This window comes from Syngnathus floridae, chromosome 21, assembly GCF_059516105.1.
Source record: "Syngnathus floridae isolate MCC-2025c chromosome 21, RoL_Sflo_1.0, whole genome shotgun sequence".
In the NCBI taxonomy this organism is placed as follows: domain Eukaryota; kingdom Metazoa; phylum Chordata; class Actinopteri; order Syngnathiformes; family Syngnathidae; genus Syngnathus; species Syngnathus floridae.
Window position 1 is genome coordinate 5,503,733 of NC_142433.1, and position 27,228 is coordinate 5,530,960.

Genomic DNA, 27,228 nt, shown 5'->3' on the forward strand with positions numbered 1-27,228 from the left:
TTCTGGAACGGATTGTGTTCGAAAACCGAGGCTTTACTGTAAGTCGTTGAGTTACTCTGATATAAATATATATATTTCGATTGTGGCGTTTTCCTTTCAAAGGAAAAACAAATTACCTGTGGCTTTTCCATTTTCTATATTTCTGTCTTAGCCGTAATATCCAATGGTCAAAGAGTCAGCAATCACCAAAGTTCTGTTTCCAAAGTTGTATGAATTTCAATCTGCTCATCTGTGTGATGCTTTTCAATATTTCAATGACAATGGCCATTTGGAAAAAATCCACACCAAAGCTCTTAGCAAGATTTAATGTACATTTATTCTTAACACGTGGAACATATAGTATAAAGATTTGATACTGAATAAATGATATTCATTGAGCCAAAAAAAAGGGGGGGGGCAGGAGGGCTGGGGAGGAAGAAACAAAAAAAGGAGGGGGGTAAATTTACATCAAGTTTTTAGCTACATCTGAAATACAAATATGCAGAATTCGCATCACTGAAAAAAATAAAATAAAAAGTTTTTCTTCATCAAGGTCTAGTTGTTACTCAAGACATTATTTCTCTCGTTATATTCTCTACAGCCGCACCAGACAGTCTCGTGTGTCTTGTGTGTGTTAAGTGGTAATTTTTAAAAACGGTGAAGCGATAGAATCGAGAACAAAAAGAAAGAGAGCGAGAGAGCGAGAGCGAGAGAGAGACAGAGAGCGAGATAGAGAAGGGTGTGTAATTCATGTACAACATGGGATATATACAGCGCAGCCGGGTGGGTCTGCTTGGATCTAGCGCCGAGGACCAGTCCCAGTACAAGTCATACAATCAAGGGACAAAAGTGAAGGAGAGGTCGGGGTGTTGTAGGTTCACCGTACTTTGGGGGAGTGGGGGGGGTTGGTAGCCGTCGTCCTCGTCACTTTCCACATAAAAACTACAGTTTGCTGCCGAGTCGGCATATCTCAGTGTGAAACAGTATTATTACAGTATGTTGACACTTTCTTTGAAGGTGTACAGTACAGGGAAAGAAAAAAAGAAAACAGTCCTACAATCTACTGCACAGGAGAGCACATGTGTCCGCCCCCCAAATGTGGTTCCTGTGTGTGTGTGTGTGGGGAGGGGGCAAGGGCGGGGCGGCCGAGCAATACAGCAATCCCGAGTCCTCGGGAGAGAAAGCAAGCATTCCCAAAACTGACTGTAAACGAGACAGCAACTTTGGTTACAGTTATTTTTTTTCCTGGTCATTTTTCTTTTTTCATTGAAAAACGAGTCCTTTCGGGGCTAAGCGCGCACGTGGGTGGGAGGAAAGTGGTAGGGGGTCCCCATCCATTCGTCTCCTGCGGTTCTCTTTCTACTTCATGGTATTCCTTCCTGTCCGCGGTAGAGGGAGAAAGACAGTGGAATCTGAGGTGATTTTGCATAAATTAAAAAAAAAAAAAAAAATTCTGCTCACAAAAAAGTCGGGGCGCGGCGTGAACGGAAGGAGGACCTCAACGGCTGTCATGACTGGCCGACCAGGAAGAGTACGTCACAGATGACCTGCGACACGGCCGAGTTCATGAGCGGCGACACCGACACGTCCAGCAGCCGCGATTCGTACAGCGTGAACTCCGAGTGGTTCTCCTCCAGCCGGGCCAGGGCGTGGAGGGCCCGCGCCGCCCTGCGCATCATGTCCACGCTGGTGGGCTCAAAGTGCGCCTGCATCTGCAGCAGCGTGCTCTGACTCTGCTGGTATTGCGTGGCGGCCAGGCTGTCCTCCAGGAAGCCCAGCAGGTTCCCCACGCTGCCCTTCTGCACGGCGATGGCGCGCGCCGCCAGACTGTCGCCGTGCGCCAGGTTGGCCAGCAGCACCACGGCCATCTCGCGGCACACCGCCACCTTGCGCTCGCCCACCAGCCGCACCAGGGCGCCGTACAGTTTCTCCAGGCGGCTGAAGGGCGGCGTGGCCAGGATCAGGTCCACATTGTTGTCCTGAATGCTCAGCTTGCTCAGCGTCTCCAGAACCAATCTCTGCGGCGATAGCGAGCCGTGCGGGCCCAGCGTGGGAAAGGGGTCCAGGGCCTCGGCCGAGGGGCACACAGCCCAATGTAGCAGGCCGTCCAGGAGGGGCAGGCAAATGCTCTCCGAGTACACCGAGAGGTCCAGCTGGCCCGATATGTTGGCCAAAGTCACCAGGCAGTTCTCCCTCAGGACCTCTAGGCAGTCCCACCACCACTCGTCACGCTCGCAGCTCACGCCCTCGTCCTCCTCATCCTCCTTCTCGTAGGTGACGGGCGCCTGCTTGCGCTCGGGGTGTCGGTGATGCAGCAGCACCAAGCGGCCCAGAAGCAGAAGCAGACCCGGGTGCTTGGACATCTCCTGGTCGTTGCCGGGCACAAAAGAGAGGCTGCGCACGATGTTGGACACGCAGATGCAGCGCCGCGCCAACGAGTCCTGCCAGTCGGCCAGGGTGCCGAGCGGCGTCTCGTCTTTGCTGTGCGGCTCGTCCTCCAGGATCTTCACATTGCGCCGGCTCTGCAGCTCGGGATTTATGCTGAACAAGAACTTGCCGTTCTCCTTCTGTTCCTCGGCGCCGCCTCGCACCGCCTCCTCCGTGACCGAGCCCGGCCGTGCCGACAGGACGTCGTCGATAGTGGCGGTCACCGGTACGCCCGCGGCCAGCGGCAGCTCCGTGGCCCGGGACACCGGGACCTCCGGGCCTGGGGACCCCTGTCCCGGTCTATTCTCCTTGGACGAGCGCTTGCGGGCCTTTGGGCGTGCCACGCGGCTCTCGAAGTGCGTCTGGATGTGCTCGGTAATGTCGCCGCCGCCCACGCTCCAGTGGACCAGGCCACTGTCGAAGTTTTGCCGCTGGCCCATCTTGGATGCGTGGCTGCCCTGAAAGGGGTTCTTCTTGCGGACCACCTTGATGGGGAGTCTGTCAAACTTGCTCGCCTGCCTGGGCCTCTCTGTGTTGGGGTCCTGGGAAGACCCTGAGGTAGCGGGTTCCCTGACCCTCGGTTTCTCCTCGCCTTTATCCTCGTCTTTCTGGGACCTCTCCTCCGTCACCGCCCCCTCCCCCGACTGCACCCTGGCGTCATCCGGCTCATCGTCTTCATCCTCCTCGTCGTCAGTGTGAACGACCTCTCCTTCGGGCATCGGCATGTCGTCGTCCGAGTCTTCGGCGGCGTCTGGGTCGAGTAGGGTGCGCTGACCGGGGTCGCCCACTTCGTACTCCTTCAAGATGCCAAAGATCTCGATCAGGCACCTTCTGAAGTACTCCACCACCAGCTCCAAGAATCCAGGCAGCTGAAAATCAAAAGGAGTTGCCGTCAAACCTTCACTCAATCTGCTCATACAGCTTTCTCGGCTTTATGGACCGTACCTGGCATAAGTTGAAACTGGTGATGCTATTGTCGTCATAGAGCAAGATGTTGATGGTGTCCAAGGCCCAGGTGCTCTCCGCTAACAACCCTGACTTTAGTGACATCATCACACGCCACGCTTCAGGCGTGCCTGTCAAAACACAACAAAATCAGAAAGAGCCACAAACATACGTAGGGGGGTCGGTCTTTTAGTTGAAATTGCTTACCGATGTCCTTCATGGTTAGCCGTCTCCGTGGCTTGAGGTGCGGTGCGGAGCATTCCACAGAGCCGGGAGGAAAGCCCACATCCCGCCGCATGAGTGGCTGCTGCACGGGCGCCTGCCCAATGTGGGAGGCGGGCACCGGGGGGCCGGCTTTCTGCACTTTAATGCCCGGATGCATGTAGGGCGACTTGCTGGGTGACGTCCTGCTCTCCAAGGGCCGTGGCATGGGGGCCGGACTTGACACCTGAGGAATATGGTTCTGCGACGTCTGATAAGTTGACGGCAGGGGCCTCGTCATAGGCGGGCCAGAGCCGCCGGGTCCAAAGGGCGGCTGTCGCTGGTTGACGTGGCCGGGCCACGGGCCGTCGTGGTTCATTCGCTGATCCGACGGCATCATCTCCTCGGAGCGGTTCATGCCGTGGTAACCGGGGGTCTGGCCCGGCACGGGGGGCCCCTGGCGGTTGGGGTAGTTGGGATAGCCCATTTCATTGCGGCCCTGCCACATGGGGCCCTGGGGGCCGTCGGGACCCGAGGGCATTGGGCTCGCCATCATCTGCGGAGGCATCGGCGACTGGGAATTGGGCCCGCCCGAAGACGATCCGCGCTCCCGGCCAAAGGGAAATGGGAACTGGTTCTGCGGACCTGGGGGTCTCCGCTCCCCTCCGGGGTAGGCGTTGTACTGATTATACATGTCCTGCTGGCCCTGGGGCCCTGATGATTGAGGTCCTGGAGGCTGCTGACCACTGTAAGGGACGTTGTACATTTCTCCCTCATGACGCTTGGCGGGGGGGCCGTAGGCGCCGTCGACGGGACGCTTGTAGTTCTGGTGAGAAGCAGGCAGCCATTTTTGTAATGCTCAAAACTTTCATCTTATTTTGAATCATTTGTTAGAATCCCTACCGGTTGCTGCTGTGCATACATTCCCGGTTGTTGGTTTGGATACGGGCCACCAGGGGGCGCTCCTTGGCCAGGGTACTGATTGGCATAGGAGTCGTGCCTAGGGACCCACAAACTAAAGTCACTTTCATTGCATATAGGGATGAAACGGAAAGTGCCGCTCTAGTACAACATAGAAGGCGAATCTGACGAGCTCAGTCATTACCGTTGCTGGGGCGGCGGGCGACTGGGCGAGTACATCCCCGTGTCGGCTCCGGAAGGCATCATGTTGGGCTGAGCGGCCCCGGGTCCCATGCTGCCGTCAGGACCCATGCTAGACTCTTGCCTGTGGGTCAAATTTATGTCCTTAATTCCGACAGACAGCACAGATTTACCCCAAAAGAAATTCCATCGTCAACTCTATCTGTACCTGCGGTCATATCCATAAGGATATTGTTGCCGCTGACCCATTGGCAGATTTGCCATGGGCCCTGGTGGGCCTCTGCTGTACTGATCTCCCATCCCGCTGTTCGGACCGGGTGGCATGAACTGCTCCCCAGCTTAAATGAAAACACAATGTTAGGTTGGTTCCATTTTAGCGTGCTCAAACTTAGTCGCCGCGTCTATTCACCTTTCCTCATGCCGCCAAAGGGGTCCTTGTTTGACTCGTAGGGACCCATCCGACCCATCATCTCGGGACCGGCCATTCCGGGCTGGTAGCTCTGAGAATTGGGGGTCATTGCGTTCCTTCGGGAAAACGCCCGGTCGCTGCCGTCGTCAAAGGGGTCCTGCACATTGACGCTACTCCTGAGAAAGAAAAGAAAACACAACAGTATTTTAATGACAAAGCAACGAAAATGCGGTTTTTGGTCTGCATGGTTTCTTGCAAGAATGTCGTGTCCGAGTCGTACCTGGCACCCGGCATGGGAGGCATTTGTGTGTGTGGGGTGGAGGCCGGAGTGGGAGGCTTCAGTTCTCCCCCCTCTGCCATGGAACTACTGGTGGACTGAGGAGTCTGGGGGCCTTGGAGCGATCCAGAACCAGCTACAAAAATAAGGACACGCATTAAAAGTGTATTCAGAAAAGCAACCTGCCGTCACATCCGCCTCTGGGAAAACAGCTTCACCTCTGACAATGACAAATGGCCAGCCGGCCAGCCAAGCAGGCTGTCAGAACGGTGACGCTCGCGTGTGTGCATGATGCTTGCTGATGGATTGTGTTTGTGTATGAGACACCGTATCGTGCTCCTGCTCAGGACTCAAGTCTGATGACTCACGGCTTCCCAGTCATTAAATCGCGCCGCGCGCACATGCACGCTGGGGTCACTGCCAGGTTACGCTTATTCACAATGTCTCACGTCACCATCGCGCCTCTCTCGCACCAGCTCCCCCTCCCCCCCGGCAAGGATTTCCCTTCTACGAGGGAGGAAAAGGGGGTAGGGGGGAGTGGGCTGGAGGGCAGAGTCAGAGAAATTGTGCGACTTTAACACACTCGAGCTTCGTCCCTCCGCCCCCCCCCCCCCCCCCCCATTCATCATTTCTGGCTCAGTACTAATCTCCAGGGAGTGTTTCCTTTGTAGCCCTGGGCCAGGCACCAATCAGGCAGCGAATATTCTTTCATATAACCAGTGCCAGCTGACAAGCACTGTGATGTACAGTAAACTACAATGTAGATTCTTCAACCATTTTTTTTGTTTTAAAAGTAGACAGGCAGGTCCGAATTTGGAGTTGCAGGCCTTCATTGTGCCAGAAAAGGCTGGTGAGCACTGAGCTTCCAATATTGTGACACAGAGGCAGAAGAGGTTGAGAACATACCAGGACTGGGTGGCTGGATCTTCGGCTGGTTCTTTTTGGTGTCCGTGTTGAAAAAGTCGGCGGGCGGCTCCTCGCCACGCTCGATCTTGCACTCAAAGGCGTACAAACACTGGATGTACTGCTTCTTGAGGGAACTGGCGGCGCTACTCGACGTGCCCACGTTGAGGTTGGTGGCGAGCTCCCGCCATTTCTTGTTCTTGTTCACCTGGGTGAGAAAAATGTGTTTCAAATATGCTGCACAAAGGGCCAAGCAATTCCCAGCGTACCTGGGTGAGGCCTCCGATCTCCTTGACGGATACGTAGAGTCGGAACAAGTCGAGAGGCTTGCGCCCCACGGCGGGGAGGTTGTTCATGCCCATGGCTTTCTCCTCGGCGAAGGCCAGGTAGCGGTCGACCCACATCTTCCTCTCGGGCTCCGGGCCGAGCTCATACAGGCGAGTGATCTTCTCGTTGGTGATGGTTGAAGAACTCGACTTCTGCAGGGAGTCGAAGAAAATTTTGTTTGACTCGAAACAAGGCGACGGAACAAGTGCCAGGATGCAAACGCCCACCTTTTTGGATTCAGTTTTAGGAGTCCCGTCCACTTTGTTGTTCATCTTCTGGGCCTGGTTTATTTTGTCCATGCCAAACTCGGGACCGGGAGCCATTCCTGAAACGCCAAACAAATAAGAATACGTGCCACGGGGCTCACTAAATATTGCGCCGTGCGTCGGGTGCTCACCGGGAGTGTTGTTGCCCATGTTTGCAGCCATTGGATAAGGACCCGGGCCGCCTTGGTTCATCATGCCGTGCATGCTGTTCATGCCCGGGCCGTACGGAGAAGCCGAACCCATCATGCCTTGGGACATGGGGTAGCCGGGCGGCCTGTCGAAGACAATCTTATAGCTTAAAAACTCCTGCAACATGTCTTTCCATGCAAGTCAGATTTCTTTTTTTGCGACAACTCAGCTTTTGTTTGATCATTGTGGGGAGAAAAATAAATAAAGCACCGTTTTTCTATCGAGTGACTCTAGCGTTTGCCAAAATCAGGATGACTGAATGTCTGGAGGCTGATCTGGCATCCTCGCTCAGGAAGGACGCGTTTCACTGATCCGCTTCGCTCTCTCCCTCTCTCTACCTCCCTCCACCTCTCTCCCTCTCTTTCTCTCTCTCTCTCTCTGATAAGTACTTGGTCTGCTGCCATGTACTCGAACTAAACACAGCACGTGGGAAAAGCTCATCATTTTTCATGGTCACACAAGCAAAGAAAGCGCACGCATGCACCGTCTCATTCTGCTGAAAGGATTTGCACTCCAAACGCAGCGAGTCACATGTTGCCTCGCTGCGTGGCACCCACCTGTTGTGGATGGAGTTGGAAGGTCCGTGGTGCATGGAGGGCCCGCCGTCTTTCCTGTTCATTCCCGGAGGCGGGCACATGCCCGATACCACCTGAGGAGGCATGCTGCCCATGTTGGAGCCTATGCCGGGACCGTAGGGCCTGGCGCCCATCTGGCCGGGGCCCACTCTGCCGCCGGGGGGCATGTTTACGTAGGGCACCCCGCTGCCCTGGCCGGGCATGGGGTTCATGGAGCCGCCCATGCCGGGCCCGCTTGGGTAGTTAGCATTGGGCATCCCTGAGTAGCCCGGCGGCCGAGGATAACCTGGAGGCATGAGGAAAACATACTCCTTTGAATTTTCAGTCGTTAACTACTTTTTGGCATGGTACAAAACACACCTGACCTTATTCCAACCATCTCGCGACTTTAACCAAACACCCGCCGCCGCCATTGCTTTATGACCACCTACTGTTTTCAAAGGTAAATTTTAAGAGGATGTCGGGGTTCTTCAGATTACATCTGCTCGGTCCCTGTGGTCCGGTTCTAAATTTACCTCTGTGCCGCCTATTTTGACAAGCGGGGCTTTATCGGGCCCCGGTGGTCGGTTGCTATGACTCACGGGGACAATTTCTTCAAAGTTCACAGAAGACTTCAAAGCAAAGCGATAATTTGATACATGGTGGGAGAGTGAGAGGAAAATGGAAATCTGGATTATCTGCATAATCACCTTGAGGTCCATACTGGCTCCCCTGAGGGCCGTAATTTCCCATGGAGTTGTTCTGGGGGTAGGGTCCCATTCCGCTATGCATCTGACCCCCCGAAGACTGGCGTGGAGATAAGGCAGAGCCAGGTTGTCCCGGGGACCCGTAAGGAGGCATCTGTGGGTTACGCATGTACACTGGAGGGCGAGAAACAGGAAGCGCCGTCATTTGAAGTCATTCTACATTAGCGATGGCCTCATCGATAAAAATTCCCAGCACACTCACCCCTGTCTTGGCCCATGGCTGACTGGTTCATGGAAGAGTGCATGATGCTGTCTGACTGGACACTGGGCGGCCGGGGAGGCATCTGATTACCTGTAAGCGGACGCGAATTGGCTAAACATGAACTGAGCGTGGGAATTGTGAAAACTGGCAATTTCTAAAGAAACGAAAAAGACATCAAAAGCAACGCTGCCTCTGACACAGTGGCTGCTGTTTGGATGCCTTACAAGCCTTGTGATAGTAGATGGAGACTTAATGTTCCCATCTGGCAAGTCGCCTCATGAATTACAAATGAGAGCGCTCGTGTTTTGGAGTGTGCCAGCGTTCACGTTGCGCTCCAAAATATATCCTGCTTTTGTGCGGCATCTGACACGGCGTCAACTCCTCAGTGGAAATGCATTTACGCAGCGCTCCCATTTGTCGTCGTCTTGAAGTACTATTTGGATGTTTTTATTGACCTGGCACAGCGGCGGGGGACAGAGGGCCGGTGCGAGAGGGCGTGACGCTGGCGGGGGAGCCCACGGGCGACGGTGATGGCCCGCGGATGCCCGGCAGGTGGGGCGACGTGTGCGGCGAGAAAGGCGACTGGGCGGGGTTGCTCTGCTCCCCCTGGCTGCTGGACACCCCCGAGGTGCTGACGCCCGGGCTCAGGGCGCCCTCCGTGCCGGTGGGAAGGTCGTCGATGGAGCCAGACAGGTCCTGCAATAAACATTTGTCATTTGAACGCCTCTGTCAGATGAATGCTTCCTTTTACTGGCGGTTGCTCCCGACGCGAAGCTGTTATCGTGACTTCCCGGCCCGAAGCGCTTGTGCAAAGGTGAATGTTTACATGCCGGCTTGCTCACGTGGAGCCCATGTGCTTCCTCACAAATGCAAACTCATCTGCCAGTCACGTCGGAGGAAGCGGGGAGGGAGGCAGTTAGGGGAGGAGGGGGGGGGGGGAGCATTGGCTGGAAGGTGGCCAACAATTCCCATAGAAATTTCACACACTCGCAAGGCTGGCTGCCGCCCCTGAAGCTGGCGGTTTTTTGCGCTTGAAACGGTGCCCGTTGCTATTTTGGGGATGTGACCTGATGGAGTAACCACAAAGGGTGTGACAGGAGGAGAGTGCTGATTCACAATACAACCCCCCCCCACACACACACCACCACCAACTCCTCCTCCCTCCCAGACTGCCTGCACAAGCCAAGGCCTCTCTGACCTGCACGGGTGAAGCATATGACACACAGCAGGCAGGGCTATTATCTTGGATCATTTTGCACTGAATTGGAAAAGCTCACAGATTTTCCCAACATGGTCCTTCAACAAGGGTGTGCACTTTTTTTAAGTTATATGACATGATTTATTGCAAATATTTATGGAGACCAAGAGGCTCACAGACCCAGAGTTTGAGGACCACTACTTTCATCAAACAAGGTTGTGTCTACCATTGTTGTCTGCTGACATTTAACCCTGCCTCCTCCTCCCCCCCCCCTCCCGAACACCCACCCAAGTTCCACTGAGACGTCACAAGATCAGTCATGTGTCTGCTGGCCAGCACAATGACCACCTTGGTAGCCGCCATTCTCAAAAGAGTCCTTCCATTGTCACGGGAAAAAAAACGCCCGACATTTACCTCTGCCTGAGACCCCGAGGCGTAAAAGGTCAAGGGTCAAGTTGTGTCGCTACCTCTTAGGGGGCAAAGGTGAGTCAGGCCTGTTGGTCAGGGGGTCGTTGCAAATGGGTGACACACTTCGGTGGGAGTCAACAAACAGGCTACTCAAGTTCTACTATTAAAAAACAAGCTAGTTATGTCTATTTCAAAACACGTTACTCTGTCACATCTCTTTACAGATCAGTGCCGAGTCAAGGTGCTTAAGACAAACCTTCTTAAGCAAACACCTGCTAAGCGGCAGTCCCGGCCCAGCCTCAGTCCCGATGGATGCACGCTAGTCCAGCCTGGAACACACAAACGCTCCTTTCCACACTCCCACTCTGCAGCCATCGATTTTTCCTGGCTCAATACTGCACGCAAGCACGCACACACAGAAGCTAGTTCTGCTGACTGCACAGGGCCGGACAGCGAGGAGCAGGGGGGGGGAAGCGGTGCGGTAGGGCGGGGGGCTTATTGGCGGTGATAGTAATGCTGCCGTGGCCGTGATATCCAACACTCTTAATTAGAAGGGAAAGGCCGGTGAGTAGCGAAGATCAGAGCGCGGTGGAGGAAACGTGTGAAGGCGAGGCTTTCGTGTAAGTTATAATCATAATAATATTAGGACAAATGTTGAACACGCACACGCTAAATGCTATTCTTATGACATTGTAAAAGTGGAGAAAGGATGGCGCAGAAAGGAGCAAGCCGCAGTCCTTTCCTGCAGAGCTTCAAGCTTCCCTCTGTGGCAGCCATTTTGTGCTTCTCCAGCTCTGCCTAACATGGACCTTCACAACGGGATCACGACAAACTGCAGCTTGCTCGTGATGGTTAAAGACAGCTTTTTTTTTTTTATTTAGAATATAAAGAAGAGGGAAATTAATTTTAAGGACATTTTTTGGAGGGGGGGGTGAGAAATGCAATTATGATTGAATGGACGCGGGCCAATTCCCGTGTTCTCCACATCTCCTGAGTCATGTGCACTCTCCTCTGCCTGTCTTAATGTATTCCATTTGCAGATTACTTCACTGAGTCAGTCAAGCCCGACCACAGCCATTAGTCTGCCAAGCCAGCCGCTCTCTCTCTCTCCTTTTTTTTCTTTCTCTCTCTCTTTTTTTTAAGCGCCTGCGAATGAGCGCAGAGAGTAAGCGGCCTTGAGATAATGACACATATCTGGAATATGTGACACAGACCAGTCGTGGAACTAGATCTGGCGCTAAGGAGCCCAGCGTGACCTGGTCAGAGTTCACCTGTCAGTCAAACCGTCTACGAGGCAGATCAGCGGGGGGGGGGGGGGGGGGGGGGGGGGGGGGGGGGGAGAACCACCTCTTCATGTGCTTAAGAGGGAGAGGGGTATGGCTTGCATCTCCACGGTTGCCATGGTTACCGCAATCCACGTGCTTGACACATTAGGGCCGACACAGCGCCTCGCCTCCCCCCTCCCCTCCAGCCATCTCTGTCTTGTCGCTCACTCCTGGGCCTCCCTGTGTGCTTGCCAGGGTCACTGCGCAGTCAAGCTACTACAAAAGGAGACGAAGAAGAAGAAGCAGCAGCCTAGAGGAGGCCCGTGATTGGAACGGGACACGATGCAAAAGGCGCCGCTTATTTAATCACACACTCGGTCGAGCCTTTGCAACCGTGGTGGATGGAACCAGTCAAGCTCAAAGTCTTCACACATCTGTTTGTTTGTCACGCAATCTGCTGCTGCAATTAGCACTACAGACAGCCATTTTCTTTTAGATTTCAGCCTCTGAGGCTGCTAATGATTCGGCATCAATACGATGACAACGAAAGCCCGCTCAACTGTCTGACGCGCACGAAATCATCTCCGGCGTGTAAACGACAACACCTCGAAGCCTGGGATGATAACCCGGACCTTCCCCGGGCCAGGGAGGCTTTGGTAGAGGCCCGATTCAGCCCGGGCACGGGATTTTGCAGGGCTGAGCACAACCATAAGGGGGCACTCCCATTCCACTGTGAGGGAAAGAAGTGACGTGAAAGGAGGAGAAGCAAGGCAAGGCAAGAAGACAAGGCAAGGCCCCTGCCTCGTGCACCAAGAAGCAGCCATTACAGAATTTTACATCCAACACGGGGGAGATGGGACATTTGGCACTCGTCGAACCTGTACGGACCATCAAAGAGGTGCCTTGCAATCCTTAGGGGACACAATAGCTTCTCTCCAGAGGTCACCATCACACCGCTGCTTCATCACTGGCAGCCACATGGCCAGAGGAATATAGAACGAATGGGCCTAAGTTGGAAGGAGGACATTTAAAAGGGGTCTTTTTTTCCCCTCAAGTGAGAACAGGGAACAAATGGTAAAGAGGTACTTTTTAAATGCTCCACATTAGTCTAATTGGAGTTCTCTGTGGGGGGAACAATGAAGGTGGGACAAACACTGCAGCAGTCTGTGTGTCGCCTGATGGAAGGGGGTGGGAGGAGACTGTGTGTGTGTGTGTGTGTGTGTGTGGGGGGGGTTCTGACTGTTGTGAATAATGTAAAGATGGTGTGTGTGTGTGTGTGTGTGTGTGTGTGTGTGTGTGTGTGTGTGTGTGTGTGTGTGTGTGTGTGTGTTGGGGGGCCTTTTGTGGTAATCACAATGGTCATGGGGAGTCCCAGAGCAGAGCACAGATGCCCCAGCGAGGCAGGCAGCTGCCCAGCCTTCGTTGAGGGCTTCTGGCCTTCAGAGAGCTGAGGGATGGAGGGGCCTGAGGGAGATGTGGACAGAGAGGGGAGGTGATTACAATCACTCTGCCTACTTCACAGAGAGGCATCGCCCCTCCTCTCGGTGTTGTCACACATTCCGGGTGTCTAGAGGGCGCTGCAAAAATCGCCTAATATCTAGCAGGGGGATGGTTGGGGGGGTAGATAGCTCAGAGTGAGGGGTAATTTCATTGTGGGGACCCTCTCATCCATCCAAGCGAGTTCCGGGAGGGGGGGTGGGGGTTAGAGCCGATAGAACGCCGAGGGGACAGACAGTGCTGCAGTCAGCCACAGTCTTTGTGCTGCAAAACTAGCTCAGCCTAGCACAAATGGAGGCAGAGGGGAGGGGCACGGGAGTGTGTGAGAGTGAGCAGCAAAGAAGGGAGGCGAGGGGGGGCGGTGTTCTATGTGCAGGCTCACAGTAGAGCGCAAACAGAACACGCTCGCTCGCCGCCGCCAAACCAATTCACCCGCGCGAGGGAAAAAAAAAAAAAAAGCAAAACAACACACTTTGTCAGCACATTGAATTTTCTCGAGTACATTAATTAAAAATCACACACTGGAGGGAGGGGGGGGGAGAGAATGAGAAGAGAGGACGCGTCGAGGCAGGAGTGAGCGAGCGAGAGGCGACCGGGAATCTGAATAATACAAGTCGACACAGGAAGCGAGGCCCCCAGAATAGCAACAGGAAACCGGCCCCGGACTCTGAATAAGCCAAGCGCGGCAAGCGTCACAGCCCCGCAAAACAAGGCTGTGCTGCACAGCGTTATGAAAGCTGATTTACTGAAGGAGGGAGCCAACCAGAAAGCGGGGGGAGGAGGCCGAGCACGGGCAAGGCAAGGAGAAAGCAAGAATTTAGAAGGTTGGACGAGAGAGGCAGCAACACAAAACTGAAAAGAAATGAAGCAAAAACACTAAAGTGCAATATTGGAAGAAAAAGAAAAAAGCTAGGGAGGGGGTTGGGCTGGCTTAGTGAGAGAGCAAAAGAGGGAGGATGAGAGGGAGGGGGGGCGGCCCTGTCAGGCTGATTGCTCCGAAGCTATGTCGCAAAAACAAGCTTAGCTGCCGCAGCAGCGCCGGGCTGGGCTGGGCTGAGCAGGGAACGGGAAGCTTTGTAGAAGGGCAGAGCAGGCTGTGATCAGGGCCAGACTGGAGGATCCACAATTGTGTCTTATTAAAGATAATTTGGTCAGACTGACTGTGTATTTTTTTTTTTCCATGTGGGTGGTACCACAGCTTTGGATGTGACTGAAATCTGTGCTCAAGCAAAATTCTGATAATCACTCAATCCTGGCGAGAGAAGAGAGAAAACTCATAGGGGGGGAGCGGGTGGGAGGCAAAGGAAAACAAACTCAAAGTGTGTGACCAACATGTGACCTTCCTCGAGCACATGAAAAAGACAAGTCGAGGAGTCAGTGGGCGGCCTTTGACGGGATTAAGCCAACAGTGGAAAAAGGGGCTACAAAAGACCTACGAGAGGACAACGGGGAGATTAAAATACAAGGTCCCGCTCTCGTAGGTCGACATGGAGAGGAAGTCTCACTTCCAGGGGGGAGAATCAAACACGGAGCTGCAGAGATTTCCAAGACTTTTAAGGCCCTGCTAACAGGAGCCGCGACAATGCTCCTACAAGTCCTTTGAGCCCGCCGCATCTTGTCGGTCTTAAGACTTGAGCGGGAATATGATGCAAAACGAAGTCAAGTCAACTTGGTTTGAAAAAATTCCATGGGATGTGACTGCAGTTAGGCGGTTAATGCTCAACAGTCAAGCGCGTGTGTTTCGGAGCCAGGGGCAGAAAGCAAACCAGGAACCGGTTCAACCTGCTTAGCTAGTCGGTTGTCTGCTCTGTTGCCGCCTGTTTTGTTTTCCATCAGCCCTATGAGGACACAGACGCTCACAAGCACTCAAATTCTGCCAACCCCCCCCCCCACTCACAACTTTCCAGGTGCAGAATTTGGAGTCATTCGCTTTTTACTTGCTGTCTAAAGACAACATGACGTTGGCGGCGAGATGTTGAGCTACATCATAACATGATCAATAAACACCCGATTGGAATAAGTGTCTATAGCGCTGTCCCATTTGTTTTGTCCCAAACGGTAAAGGGCCACCTGACCTTAACAGGCTGTCAGGCTCTTTGAATGTGTTCTAATCTGTACACAGAGTCGCGGACTCCGACACGCCGAGGCAAGCAGATTAATGTCTCGCAGCCAATCAACGAGCACAGATAGGGAATCCCCAATAAGACTGCCGGAGGGAGGGGCGGGGGGGAAGGAGGGGGGAAAGGAGTGAAAAAGTAAAAATAGCCAAAGCGTGGCCAGCTCAGCCAATGGTTACAGCCCGCAGAGATGTATAAATAAATAAAAGGAGAGAGAAAATAAACAGGAGGGTAACGCGTCCTGAGGGCATCCCTTATTGGCAAAGACAACCTTCCTTATCATTCCTCACTCGCTCGCGGCAGCTCCCACGCCGACGGATCGCTTGCACCGTTTGAAGTCATTTACTCACTCGCCCCTTGATCACCCCCCCACCACCACCCCCCCTGTCCGTCCGTCGCCTCGCTGACGTTTGCTCTCTCACTTTCATTGTCTCTCATTAATGATCTCATTACTCACTCGCATTTCCCCGGGCCCTGGAACGAGGTTAGCGGCGGAGAGTGGCCTATAAACACAGCCGACGTGATAAAAAAAAAACAACAACAAAAAAAAAACTATAGCGTGGCGCTTTGTCATGTGCGGCGCATCCGCCGACAATCGAATGACGCCTTGCTAATGTGTTGCACTTTGAGATCTGCTCCGTTGTCCGTCGCCTTTATTGACGCTCGCATTATGAGTAGTGAACATTACGGTAAATCGTGTTCGGAGCAGAAACAATTTTCTTTATTTTGAAAATATTGCTTTTCACACGACACACGAAAGGACTCACCGGCAAACTGGACGGCCGGCCCTGCATGCTGTCTTCTTGGCTGCTCTTGTTGGAAGGCATGGGCTGGTTGGAAGGAGGCGCGCTGGACTGGGAGCTAAAGGAATCTTGGGACAGTTCCTGGAGAGAAAAAAAAAAAAAAAGCAAATCAGGAGAATATATGACATGAACACCCGCAAAATCGTGCTTCATTTGCACTCCTGCTCACTAATTAATTTTTTTTTTTTATGTGATATGTGTGAACGTTACAATAAAATACCTGCGGGGGTGGTGGGAACCTCTGATATGGCGACTGCTGCTGCGGCGGCAGTGGCGGTGTCTGAGAGTATGGTGATGCCTGACTCTGCTGGCCATGACTTGGTGGTTGCTGGGATTGAGGAGCTTGACTTCCTGCTTGCTGTTGTGGCGGTGGTGGTGGTGGTTGTTGTTGTTGTTGTTGTTGTGGTGGTGGCGGCTGTTGCTGCTGCGCTGGTGCGCCTTGTTGCTGCTGCGGCGGGGTTTGCTGCTGCGTAGGCTGGCCTGGCGCGGAGGCTTGAGGGTAGCCAGGCTGGCCTTGAGAGCCTTGCTGGTTCTGAGGACCAGGACCTTGCTGCTGCTGGCTCGGCTGTTGCTGAGGAGATACATAGGGCGCCTGCCCAGCCGGAGGAACGTGAGGACCTTGGGATTGAGGGTAAGGGGCCCCGGGTTGCCCGTGTTGGCCGGCTGGCTGTGAGGGGTGCCCCTGCTGGGGGAAGGGAGCTCCAGAGCTGTTCTGGGGTTGGCCGGGGTAAGGTGTCGGCTGCTGGCCCGGGTGAGGCGGCCCGCCGTGTTGACCATAATAGCCCTGCCCCTGCTGCCCGTAGCTTCCGGGCCCTTGTTGTCCATAGGCTGACATCTACGGAAGGAGGAAGGTGAATGGTCAAAAATGCAGATCCGCCTTTTACCGAACATTCTAATCAAAGCACTGTCAGATTAAAAAGAGAGGCTTGACAATCTGACTGTTTAAAAATACAACTCCTTATTGCTGAGTCAAAAAGTACACACAAAATCTCCGGCAAGCCACTTTAACTTAGTGACACGAAAAAAAAATGTTTTCAACATCATCCCTCGAGCTTCAATGAAAAACTTTCCTTGTGCACACTTTCATTCAATTCAATGTGGTTGAAACTGGATCAAGAGTACTGACCTTGTGAGGAACAAGAGGGGAAAAAAAGCAATCGGTGCTTTGGAGAGGTTTTCAAATAAATGCGACAAAAACTCGGTAAAAACCTGCCATACATGAAAACGCCATCAAGTACTGCGCTGCACATACCTTCAACATAAAAGGGCATAGAAACTTTTTTTTTTAAATGTCTGGAGGGCACTCGTGGAGTCGACAGTCAGACACCGAGCGGGCGAGCATGACAATGGCTACACACAACAGGCATAAAAACCACAAAGTGGAAGGGAGGCAAAAAAAAAAAAAAAAAAAAGGTTTTGACTCTGCAGGATCCATGAATGCATTTTTTTTTCCGCTGGCTGGCTGGGAGAGTTCATTAGAGGTTTTATTCGGCACAAACTTGCTGTCGATTGTATGACAAGAAAGCGGTCTGCGCACACTGTGCCGAGAGGGGGGGAAAAAAAACATGGATTTCCCAAGCCCTCCTTTTGAACACATCCTAATGGCTTCTTGCCGTTTCATTTTCTACCGATGCAGCCAGCAAGTATTATTTCCCAAGGCGCCAAACCTGCAAATTTCCTCAAATGCCCGTGGAAATGGCACCCCTCTGTCTGTGTGCTTTAAAAAAAAAAAAAAAAAAAAAAGCAACTGTCTTGCAAGAAACATCCTTCAAATCAATAAGTACTGACCTGCTGTCCGTACTGCATGCTGCCCATCGCGCCCGGTGTTCGACCTTGCATCCCCATTGGGTATCTTTGGGGGCCAGGAGGTCCGTAGCCCTGCGCTGGGTAGGAGCTTGTTTGCTGGGGTCCGGGCCCGGTGGGAGGCCCTGGCTGCTGCTGCTGCTGCTGTTGCTGCTGCTGCTGGGAATAAGGGTTGGGTCCTCCGTATGGTTGGCCGCGCATCTTCCCCACCTGCTCCATTGGGCTTGCAGGCTGGAGGACACACAGGAAGAATCCCAATGAATAAACTGTTTTTTTTTCCAGAAAGTTTCAAGGAGGACACAAATTTAGTCTTCAACTCGAAAAGGAAAACATTGGCCATGAATGAATGAACGGGGGCCTACTCGAACTGCCAGGAGCTTTTTCCTGCTTGGGCTCATTGTGCCAGTGGGTGGATTTTGTTACAGCAGGCGAAAACGGCGGGGAGGAGTTATGCGTGAGGAAGCGCGAGTGTCTGCGGTGGCTGGACGTGGGCCCGGCGCTCAGCTGGAGACACGTCAGGATGGTGTCTGGACCCCGGAGGGAGGGGCCGTAGTGTAATGTAGAAGTTGCGCCGGCTGTCAGCAGTCGGGGCCAAGGTCATAAAAACAGATGATGCGGAGGGAATCCCCGGCACGTGACGCAAACGTAAATAATTAAAACCTGGAATCCCGCCGGCCGTTCCTGACGTGGTCGTTTTCTTGATTTGTGGTCAGAAATTGGCAACGGGGGCGTCGTCGCCGTGACCGCAGCAGAAAGGCACGAGCCACAATGGCGGCTTTGAGGAAGCAACACCTCCTGGCCCGCTGACCCCGGGCAGCAGACACAAAGCTTTCATTGCTTCCCACGGTTATTAATCGGTGTGTGTGTGTGTGTTTTTTTTCCTCTCCCCCCTCCCAAAACCTCTTTTCCTTGGTTAAGGGAGACAACCACCGCGGGCTATTTATAGCCCGGCAGACAGAAAGGGCAGTCTGCCGAAAATGTAACAGGTCCCAGCTGCGCCGCTGTTTGAACCTGGGCCAGGCCTTGCGCTTCCTGGTCTTTAATAAAGCAGCAGGCTTTGGCATTCTATGAATGACAGTGCTGCAGTCGGAGGCGAGGCGGTCTGGAGGGGGATGGCTAGGGCGAGCGAGCAAGAGGTGGTCCGCATGCGTGCGCTTGGAAGCTGCGTAGGTGTGGAAGAAGATAGTGGTGGTGGTGGTGGGGGATCAACAGGCTGTCAGAGTGGTCAAGCAACATTATCCAAGATAACTAATTCCACTTCGGGTTTTATGGCTATCCGAGACCTCCAGGCCACATTCCATTGAGCTCCTCCAGGTTCAGGGGCGTAGATATGACAAGGGGGGATACTACTCTGGGTCATTACCAACTGCACCGTAGGGGAACGATGTACCAAGCCTTGGTAGTCACACTCCTGTGACCTCTAATACACTTTTAACTTCAGTTGGCAAGGGGGAACACAAATCACCCCCCCACACGCGATGTGACACGGGGCCTCGACGGACAACAGCTTGGGCTGAAGCTGAGCGGCGGATCCCGATGCATCACCGTGGAATTGGGATGGCCGCTTGCCTTTAAGAAGCTTGACAGCTCAGCACAAAGAGAGAGCTGGAAAGTACAGCTCAACTATAATCGGCGTTTCCAGCTCCCCGAAAGTCATCGCTGACACTGAACCGCCACCCGTTTCTCCGACTGGTCGTTGAATAATAAAGCGATAGCGTTGTCCTAGCCACCTCAGCTTCGAGGCCACTCGAAGAAATATTAGGCATGAACACTGAATGGCAACAAAGGCTGCCAAAATCGTTCTCTTATTTGTTGCTCACTCAATGTCATCCAATTGGCGAGGTAACTCCTCCCCCTCCCTTTTTGACTCCCATAAGCAAATAAATAAATAACCACAATTAGCACATGGCTAATCTGCATAGAGGAAAGCCCGATTACTCTTGGCAGAAGAGGTTGGGCTGATGTAGTGTGTCACGACAGGCCTGCCAGTGGAGATTGCAACTATTCAAAAGTGTCTGTGTGATGTGGTGAAGGGGGGGGGGTTGTAAAGGGCTATAGAGGGAGGGGGGAGCAGATGGGCCGGAACGGCAAAGGAGGGGGGGCCGATAAACAACTGCCGCTAATTTAATCCGCCACGGCGCACACACCATTGTTCGCCGTTAAAGCCCCTCAGCACGCAAGGCGGCAGCCCAAACACACGCCGCCGAAAGGCCGGCCCTCGCGCGCATCGCATGTCGCACAAAAGAGGCGACAGGATATCCGATCCCGAGACGGCAGGAGTCAATTTTATGGCTCCAATTGTTGTTTCCAAAAGGGCAAACCACGTGGACGCGTGTATGCTCGGCGGTCTCGCCGGCTTACGTCACACCGTTGATGTTATCCACAGTCACGGTTGACAGAAGCGCACGCTTGCTTCCGCGACACTTTCTCGACTTGATGAAACTTGAGACTTAGAACTGGCTTATTTGCGCAGACAACAACATAAGGACTTTACCAGAGAAATGACCTATGACCTCTGGTGATGTCAGTCTACCCGAAATGACTACCTTCAAAAACAGGATAACGATCAATGACATCTTCTCACAACCAAAGAACGGAATGCATCTCAGGAGAGATAATCAGCCAGGCTGCAAATGTCACAATTTAGTCATCATAATTTATGCATCATTCACTGAAAAATTCAGTAACCTGTCCAGAAATATCGTTCTCTAAACATGAATCCATTTTCACACCAAAATGGAACAATACTATAGAAAAAAAAAATGTCCGTTACCTCAACTCAATTTGAAACAATTCAAAACACAATCCAAAGTTATTAAAAGTAAAATTGAGTTTGTCGCGAAATCACTCACTGAACCAGTAACATTTGTGACACTGCGTACTTGAGGTTAAAAAGAACTTTTTAGGAGAAGCTTAACCGTTAGTGACGCCCAAAGCGACCAGGACGGGCCCATAAATGACAGTTAGTGTAAACGGGCGACCGCCAAAAACAAGCAGAGAGGCCACGTTTGCAATTAAATCATTAGTCTGGCGTCCAGACGCATCAACCTTGGGAGCTCGCCCTGACCGCATGACGACTCGGATGAGAAGCAAAGGATGGCCTGGTGCTACCTTGCAGCGGGGTGCAAGCTCAGTAAGAGGGAATACAGTAAATATATATTTTAATATTATATAAATATATATTTATTATCACATTCTCGCCAGAAGCGTCATTCCCTACCTTCCGTTAGCAACAGCGGTTTCCATTTTTAAAGGTTAACTACTTCAAATCCGGAACGCCTTGGCAGCATACGTCAAAAAGTCGATCAGCTCGCCCCTCGAGCACAAGAAGGATATTATTATGCTAATCTGGAGCCTTTAAGGAGGCAAATGTCAAAGGGAATGAAGGCTCCGTTTAGGCCTCGTCCGTGGCAATGCTGTCGCTACGTCGTCGCCATGGCGCCTCGGAGGCTACGCTGTCTTGAGGGGTTACAGTGGCGTGGAAGCGAGGAGGCGTCACTTAAGGAAGATGAACGGCTGGTGATGCGAGGAGCACGAGCGGGTCAGAGAGTTTCCCGAGGCGGCAACGACAGCAGACACGCACACGAACGCACGCGCTTACAAAGCGCCGCCAAATAAATGCAGCGTAACACAAACACACACACACGCAGCTGTCAGGGGGCAGACGAAGATCATTCACAAAACAAACCCCTCCCCCCCCCGGGTATCGCTGACACCGTTTCTCACAGCATACGCACACACCCTCACGTCTCATACGCACGCACACACAAAATTACACACAAAGTGCCGGAAGGCAGCATGCTGTCCATGTGGCCTGTGGAGAATCATTACTCAGCAGTGCGCGGCTCAAGAGTGAACTTCCTCCTGAAAGGGAGCACGTTCCCCTTTTGGACACAACGGGAAATTGTAGCAGCTTTGACAAGAGATTGATTTTTTTCTTTTTCTTTTTAGGGAGGGTCAAAATTAAGACACGCCAGTGTCTTGGTGATGAAGTGCTGCCTTCGCGAGTGAAATTACGCCATCTTACATATAAAGAGCATTTGTGAAGCAAATGCCTACGCCTCTGGTAAACGGCGTTGCTGTTCCGAATGCTACGGCGCCGATAAATATCGTCCACCTTCATTACACGAGCGTTTGATTTGTAAGCTACTTTGCGATTTGCAGCGGTTGGGGGAAGGCGGGCTCCCTTTTAGACGGCGGCGGAGAAGCGTGCGCATCCATTAGCGGTAGGCAAGTCAATAAATAACGCCATTTCTTTCGTGCGTGGATTTCAACCCGAGTTTATATTCAAGGTTTTAATTCAAACTTGGGCGTCACAGCGCTGGGCGGGTAACGACACCAAAACAAGCCCGCCGCCGTCAAACTTCAACTCAAGTTACTTAAAAGACACTATTTATCGTCAATTAATTAGTATGCCTATCGCCTCCTTCCATATTATCCTACAGTTAAACTTTTACTGTCGCAACTGTGACCTTCGTCAATGTCACAGACTTGTGCAATCTCAGTCGAGTCTTGTACAATTTAAAAACAGCTCTTTTCTCTCTTTTGCCTGTTGACAGCGCTTTCGACGGCAACGTTCCACACACAAAAAAAAGTCCATTAGCACTTGGGAGACCTTCAGACATCTTCTCTGTTTCCAACACGTAAGGTTTACTTGAGAGAACTCGTTTGCATACAGAGTTGAAAATCGGCGCTGCTTGCGCATCGTTTTCTTCCGCCTACGTCAACGTCGATGCTGGACTTCATGAGTACGGCCGCTTGTGCTCAGGTTAAACTTTCGGGGTGGCAAAACAAACACAAATGTATTTTGGTGCTGCGACAAGGGGGGGGGGGGGGCTTCAAAAAAGAAGTCGGGAGATCAACAAACAAGCATCCGGTTGTTTTTCATAAATAATAAAATAATATCGGAAAAAACATTTGAGCCTTCAAGTGCCATATTGTGCAATACTTGATTATTGCGGCTAATGTACAGAAATGTACCACTAAAGAGGCAACGCTGTCCTGTCTGTCAACTCTCCTGTCGGTGCAAATGACATAACCAGAATGTAAACAAACACCAAATGTGACCGGTATTACTCGAGGGAGGCGCAAGGGTGAGCGCTGCTTGCATGGTAATGCGCGGAGAAAGTAAATGAGGCCATTGTAAACCTTGGCGAGGGAGGGAATGCTGTGACACTTGGCTGACACCTTTCCTGTTTGTAAACAAATGTAGCCAGTGCAACATCTTCTCATAACATGAATTTTCTTTTACAATTTACCACAAACCCAAAAAAGTCATCTTGTTGGACAGCCATGATAAATTACAGATAATTTAATCATAGGATAACGAATAAGGAAATCCAATTAAAACCAGCCTAATTAACATTAAAATAACAGCTTCAAAGCTAGCCACCTATTTCCTGTTTACACCTGAAAATTGCAAACTAAAAAAAAAAAAAAGAACAAATATTGTCGTTGTATGACCACAACCATGTTAACACGATTAGATTTCTCATAGGTACATTTTAAAACCACGCACTTGCTGATAATTCCGAACATAAAGGTATAAAAAAGGGGCGAAAGGCAGGACTATTTTGTTTGGTGGAGGAGTGTGTAAGAGGCTAAAGTGGCGGTGGTGAGGCTGCAGCCCTTTTTTTTTTTCTCCATTAGATTCAATTATAAATGGCCGAGAGCGGAGGGACGGCCAGCCAATCAGATCTCGGCTCGCATGTCAACCTAAGACCAACTGTCTTGTGGCTCTGACAGCACGATTTTTACCTCCATAATTCAAATCCCAAAGCAAAAGGCAATCTGCGCCGAGCCCGAGTGCAGGCAGCCGGAGTGACAACGCGGAAGCGAGGAAAGGGAGGGTGTAAAAAAAGATAAACCCGGGTAACACTCATAAAAAGGACGTAATCACGCGTTTTGAATCCGAGTGAACGCTTAATTGGTGGTCATTTTCAAAAAACACACGCGCGCGCACACACACATACTTCCATCATGCAGCAACTCGCAGGACGTAGCTTCTTGCTTAATGAATATGCAAATGCAATTTTCCCAAGTCCGCGGCTGTCATTTGCGCCCTATTTAAAGGATGACAAGTTTCACGAAGCACATAAGATACTTTTGAACGTTTTGCAAGCAAGACGGAGGGCAAGGCTCGGCTATTCGCAGTCGAATCGCTAAATGGAGGTTGGAGGAAAACAAGGAAGAAAACGGCAACATCACCTCCTTGCTCTTTAAACGCACACTTTCTCCTGCCAAACTCCTCGCCGTACTTGGCCAAACTCGTCACCCCCCTCTCTCACCTCCTCGCCTCAAAAAGTTGCTTTTACACGAAAAACACGACCCGTTGCTCGCTCCGAAACACTGTTGCAGGGGGTGGCCGTGTGTGAAAAGAGAGAGGCAGCCATTTTAGAGCTCTTGCTCCATAGACAATGGCTGGTAAGCTTAGCGTGGTACGTTTGCGAGTGCGGGGACTTACCTGGTTCCTACTGGGGGGTTGTGCGGTGTTGCCCGGGCTCATGGGAGACGGGTGGTGGGCTCTTTGTTGCCAACCCGGATGGACCCCGCCGTATCCACTCGCCATCTCCCCCGCCGCCGCCTTGGTGCCCCCTTCCTGGTTGTTGTAGTCTCCTTGCGGGTAGTTGGGATAGCTCCTGGCCAAGCTGGGGGACGTCAGCAGCTGGTTCAAAGTCGGCGTCGACGTGGGCTGCTGGCTTCCCATATTATACCTCTGGTTGTTGTAGGAGGTAGCAGCCATTCCTCCTCCCGCCGCTGCTGGCTGCTGCTTGCCTGGCTGCCCCCCAGCCGCCGGGGGCTGGTTGTTCCGCGGGGAACTCATGGCCCCGTAGCCCTGACCCTGATATGAAGTCCTGCTCTGGAAGGGGCTGTAGTTGTTATAGTGGTTGGGGTAGCCATGTTCGTGGGAATTGGCGGGGTAAGGGTCCATCATGCCCGGCCCCGACGCAGCTGCCATGCCAGGGCTTTGTTGTCCGCCATGTTGATGAAAAGGGGCCCGGCTGTAGTGCTGGTTGTAGCCGTAAGGAGGTGGTGGGAAGGGGCCCGTGTGGTGGTGTCCCACGCCGGGATGGTTATTCCCTTCGGGCCCGCCGGAATCGTTCTGATTACTGCTATTATTATTTACCCTGGGCAAATTCCCGTTGCCGTTCTTCATGTCAGGATCCCCTCCTCCCCCAGCAGCGTCGCTGCCGTCCTGCAGTTCTTTTCGGCCGGGAGAGCCGCCGTCGGGCCCCGCTTCCTTGTTCTCATGCTGCTGCGGCTGCTTCTCCCCCGGCGCCGACTCCTCTTGAGAGTCCCGATCTGGCTTTTTGAGTTCGGACGGCGGGCTTGCGTTGAGAGAGGCGACGCTGGCGACCTGAGCGGCCATGATATCCCCCCTCTCTCGCCTCCCCACTCCTTCTACAGCGCCCCTTTTCTCTCAGCAAGGCCACTCACTCGCGATTAAACGCCGAATAGTCATTGAATATAACTGCATTGAACACAACGTACCCGTCGTCCCGGTTCATCCCCCCCTCCCCCGGTTTTGCCCTGCGTCCGGACCGGTATCCGGTAAATCCACCGCGACTCCGTTTCAACTTGAGGGGGAAAAAAAAAAACAAGGACGGGGGGGAAAGTTTGGGCGAAGGAGAACACGCGAAAAATACGGAGACGGCTAAACTGGGGGAGTGCAAGCGAGTTTGCAGCGCGTTAGTGTATTAAAAAAAGAAAAAACGAAAGGGGATTCTATCGCACAAGTAGAGCGCGAGCGAGAAATCGAGCGAACCAGCACGAGGCTCCGCGAGACACAGCCATCTTAGTGAGGGGCGAGGAGACACGCAAAACCCGGAAGCGGATCTCAACGCCATGAAAACAACACTGGATCCGGACTGCGGGAGCAGGACAAACATTGTTTACATTTAGGCCACTCTTTCCCAATCACTGGATCGTTCGTTCCTCCCATTTTCGAACATTTCCTGACCTTTCATATTTCAATTTTTGATTCAGATCCCAAATTGTGGATTGTAGAGAGTGGTGGATTGAACTCAACACTGACAGAAGTACATACCCGGGGCGTTTCTTGACATCCTGGGAGTTTTTTTTTTTTTTTAAAAAAACAGATCAAGTATTTGTAGTAAATAAAACATAATTTTGGTACCAATTATGTGAAATTGGATCATTTCCTACTAATGTGTGGTTGGGATTTACATTGTTTACACCCCAAGAAGAGTCATTATTGCTGCTCTAATGCCTTTGAACCGAAGTTGCACATAAACACGTCGCCGGCCATAAAAATCCCAGTACGTTAGCTTCGAGCTCCATTCACCTATGCAAATCAATTGACTGCAAAATAAACTACATGAATTTCCCTCCTTTAGACCCAAAGAAAGCTAAAATAGCGTGATGCTTCTTTTCAAATATATACAATAGGCTCATTTAATAGCCACTTTTCTGCGTGTTAATGCTCGGAGCTACAGACTTAGTGTCTGCAGTCCTTTTCACAAAGTGACAGTGCGTGTGTTGATGTGTTTCTATATTTTATTATTGTATTTCCGTTTTTTTTTTTGTGGCCCTCATCATTGCCCCAGAAATGATTTTTTGTATTGGTATCCTGGAGGTCCATCCGGATGCAAGCTTTCCCAAATGACCACACTATGATAATTTAATTTGAGGGCTCTTTCTATTTTTGCATATTCTATACATGCAGTTTGGTCCTGATAAACCACTTTCCATTGGTTCTGCATTGCTTATTCTATTCTAGTGCAAAATAGCCACATGACCGTTAGCAATGATGCATATCATTTCATGTGTGTGCAGTAACAGAGGAGAAAAGCAGAATTAAAAGCAGTGTGTGCGTGTGTGAGGAAGAGAGTGATGATGGGGGGATGCACACACACACACAAGAGAAAGTGAAGATAGTTTGTAAGAAAAGTGAGCATTGTGGAAGGCCTTTGAAATTCACATGTTGCCAGTGGGGGGGGAGTAAAGTGAATTTCTATGGAAATTTGGAAGCAGAGCACTTTAGTCAGGACATAATTGACAAGAACACCCCCCCATTACTACTTCTTCGTTTTCTTCTTCTACTCTTTCTCTCCACCCCTCCTCCTTGTTCTTCTTCGTGCTCCCTGCCTGCCTCCCCGCTCTCATGGCAGCAGTAGCAGCAGTCAAGGTGTTGCCTTCGAGGATCGTCGGAAGCTTTGATACTCAGTCAAAGACGAGTCTTATTGAGACTACAAATTGATGATTTGGGGAGATGTGACAAATATTAACCATGATAAAGCAGATGGGACAAGAATTTTTGATGATACTACATGTTGATGAATTTAGGTATCAGAAAACATACACACACTTTTATTTACAGACTCTGCTGGGCAAACGATGCTCTCTTTCTTTCATAAATTACTTTGCATAAAGTGCTTCTGGACACACTGACCTAATATTATGAAATTAGGTGACGATTATTTAAAGATGAAACCTTAATTCTGGGACAAATTACGTTTCCGAGCCACGGGTGGCTCCATTGAACGCAGCAGCAGCAGCAGCGCTTGCAAAAGCAAGCAGAACTTTGCTATGTGAACGTGGGGGATGGGAAGCAAGCAAGGCAAGGCGAG

General features: G+C 51.7%; 1 protein-coding gene across 2 annotated transcripts; it reads right to left on the minus strand.

Moving 5' to 3' along the window:
• Positions 1-298: 298 nt before the first annotated feature.
• LOC148380154 (AT-rich interactive domain-containing protein 1A-like) lies at positions 299-25,466 on the minus strand. Of its 2 annotated transcripts, XM_088364937.1 has the most exons (21): positions 24,102-25,466; positions 17,624-17,869; positions 16,056-16,670; positions 15,800-15,916; positions 9,003-9,243; positions 8,548-8,637; positions 8,289-8,459; positions 7,582-7,885; positions 6,967-7,109; positions 6,797-6,894; positions 6,512-6,721; positions 6,246-6,450; positions 5,343-5,475; positions 5,063-5,238; positions 4,862-4,991; positions 4,658-4,777; positions 4,456-4,552; positions 3,559-4,378; positions 3,352-3,482; positions 1,441-3,275; positions 299-1,358 (listed from the first exon to the last, which is right to left on the minus strand). In XM_088364937.1, exons 1-20 carry the CDS (start codon positions 25,005-25,007, stop codon positions 1,488-1,490), a joined length of 6,741 nt encoding a protein of 2,246 aa, XP_088221063.1. In that variant the 5' UTR covers positions 25,008-25,466; the 3' UTR covers positions 299-1,358; positions 1,441-1,487. The 2 variants fall into 2 exon arrangements, with proteins under 2 accessions (XP_088221063.1, XP_088221062.1); XM_088364936.1 differs by having other exon boundaries at positions 299-3,275.
• Between the last annotated feature and the right edge of the window lie 1,762 nt (positions 25,467-27,228).

Excerpts from the sequence above, each read along its gene's own strand:
- LOC148380154 (XM_088364937.1), bottom strand. The coding sequence starts at position 25,007 with ATGGCCGCTCAGGTCGCCAGCGTCGCCTCTCTCAACGCAAGCCCGCCG. Across the intron at positions 16,671-17,623 it reads GCATGCAGTACGGACAGCAG|ATGTCAGCCTATGGACAACA; the intron begins GTCAGTACTTAT and ends CTCCTTCCGTAG. Across the intron at positions 15,917-16,055 it reads GGTTCCCACCACCCCCGCAG|GAACTGTCCCAAGATTCCTT; the intron begins GTATTTTATTGT and ends TTTTCTCTCCAG.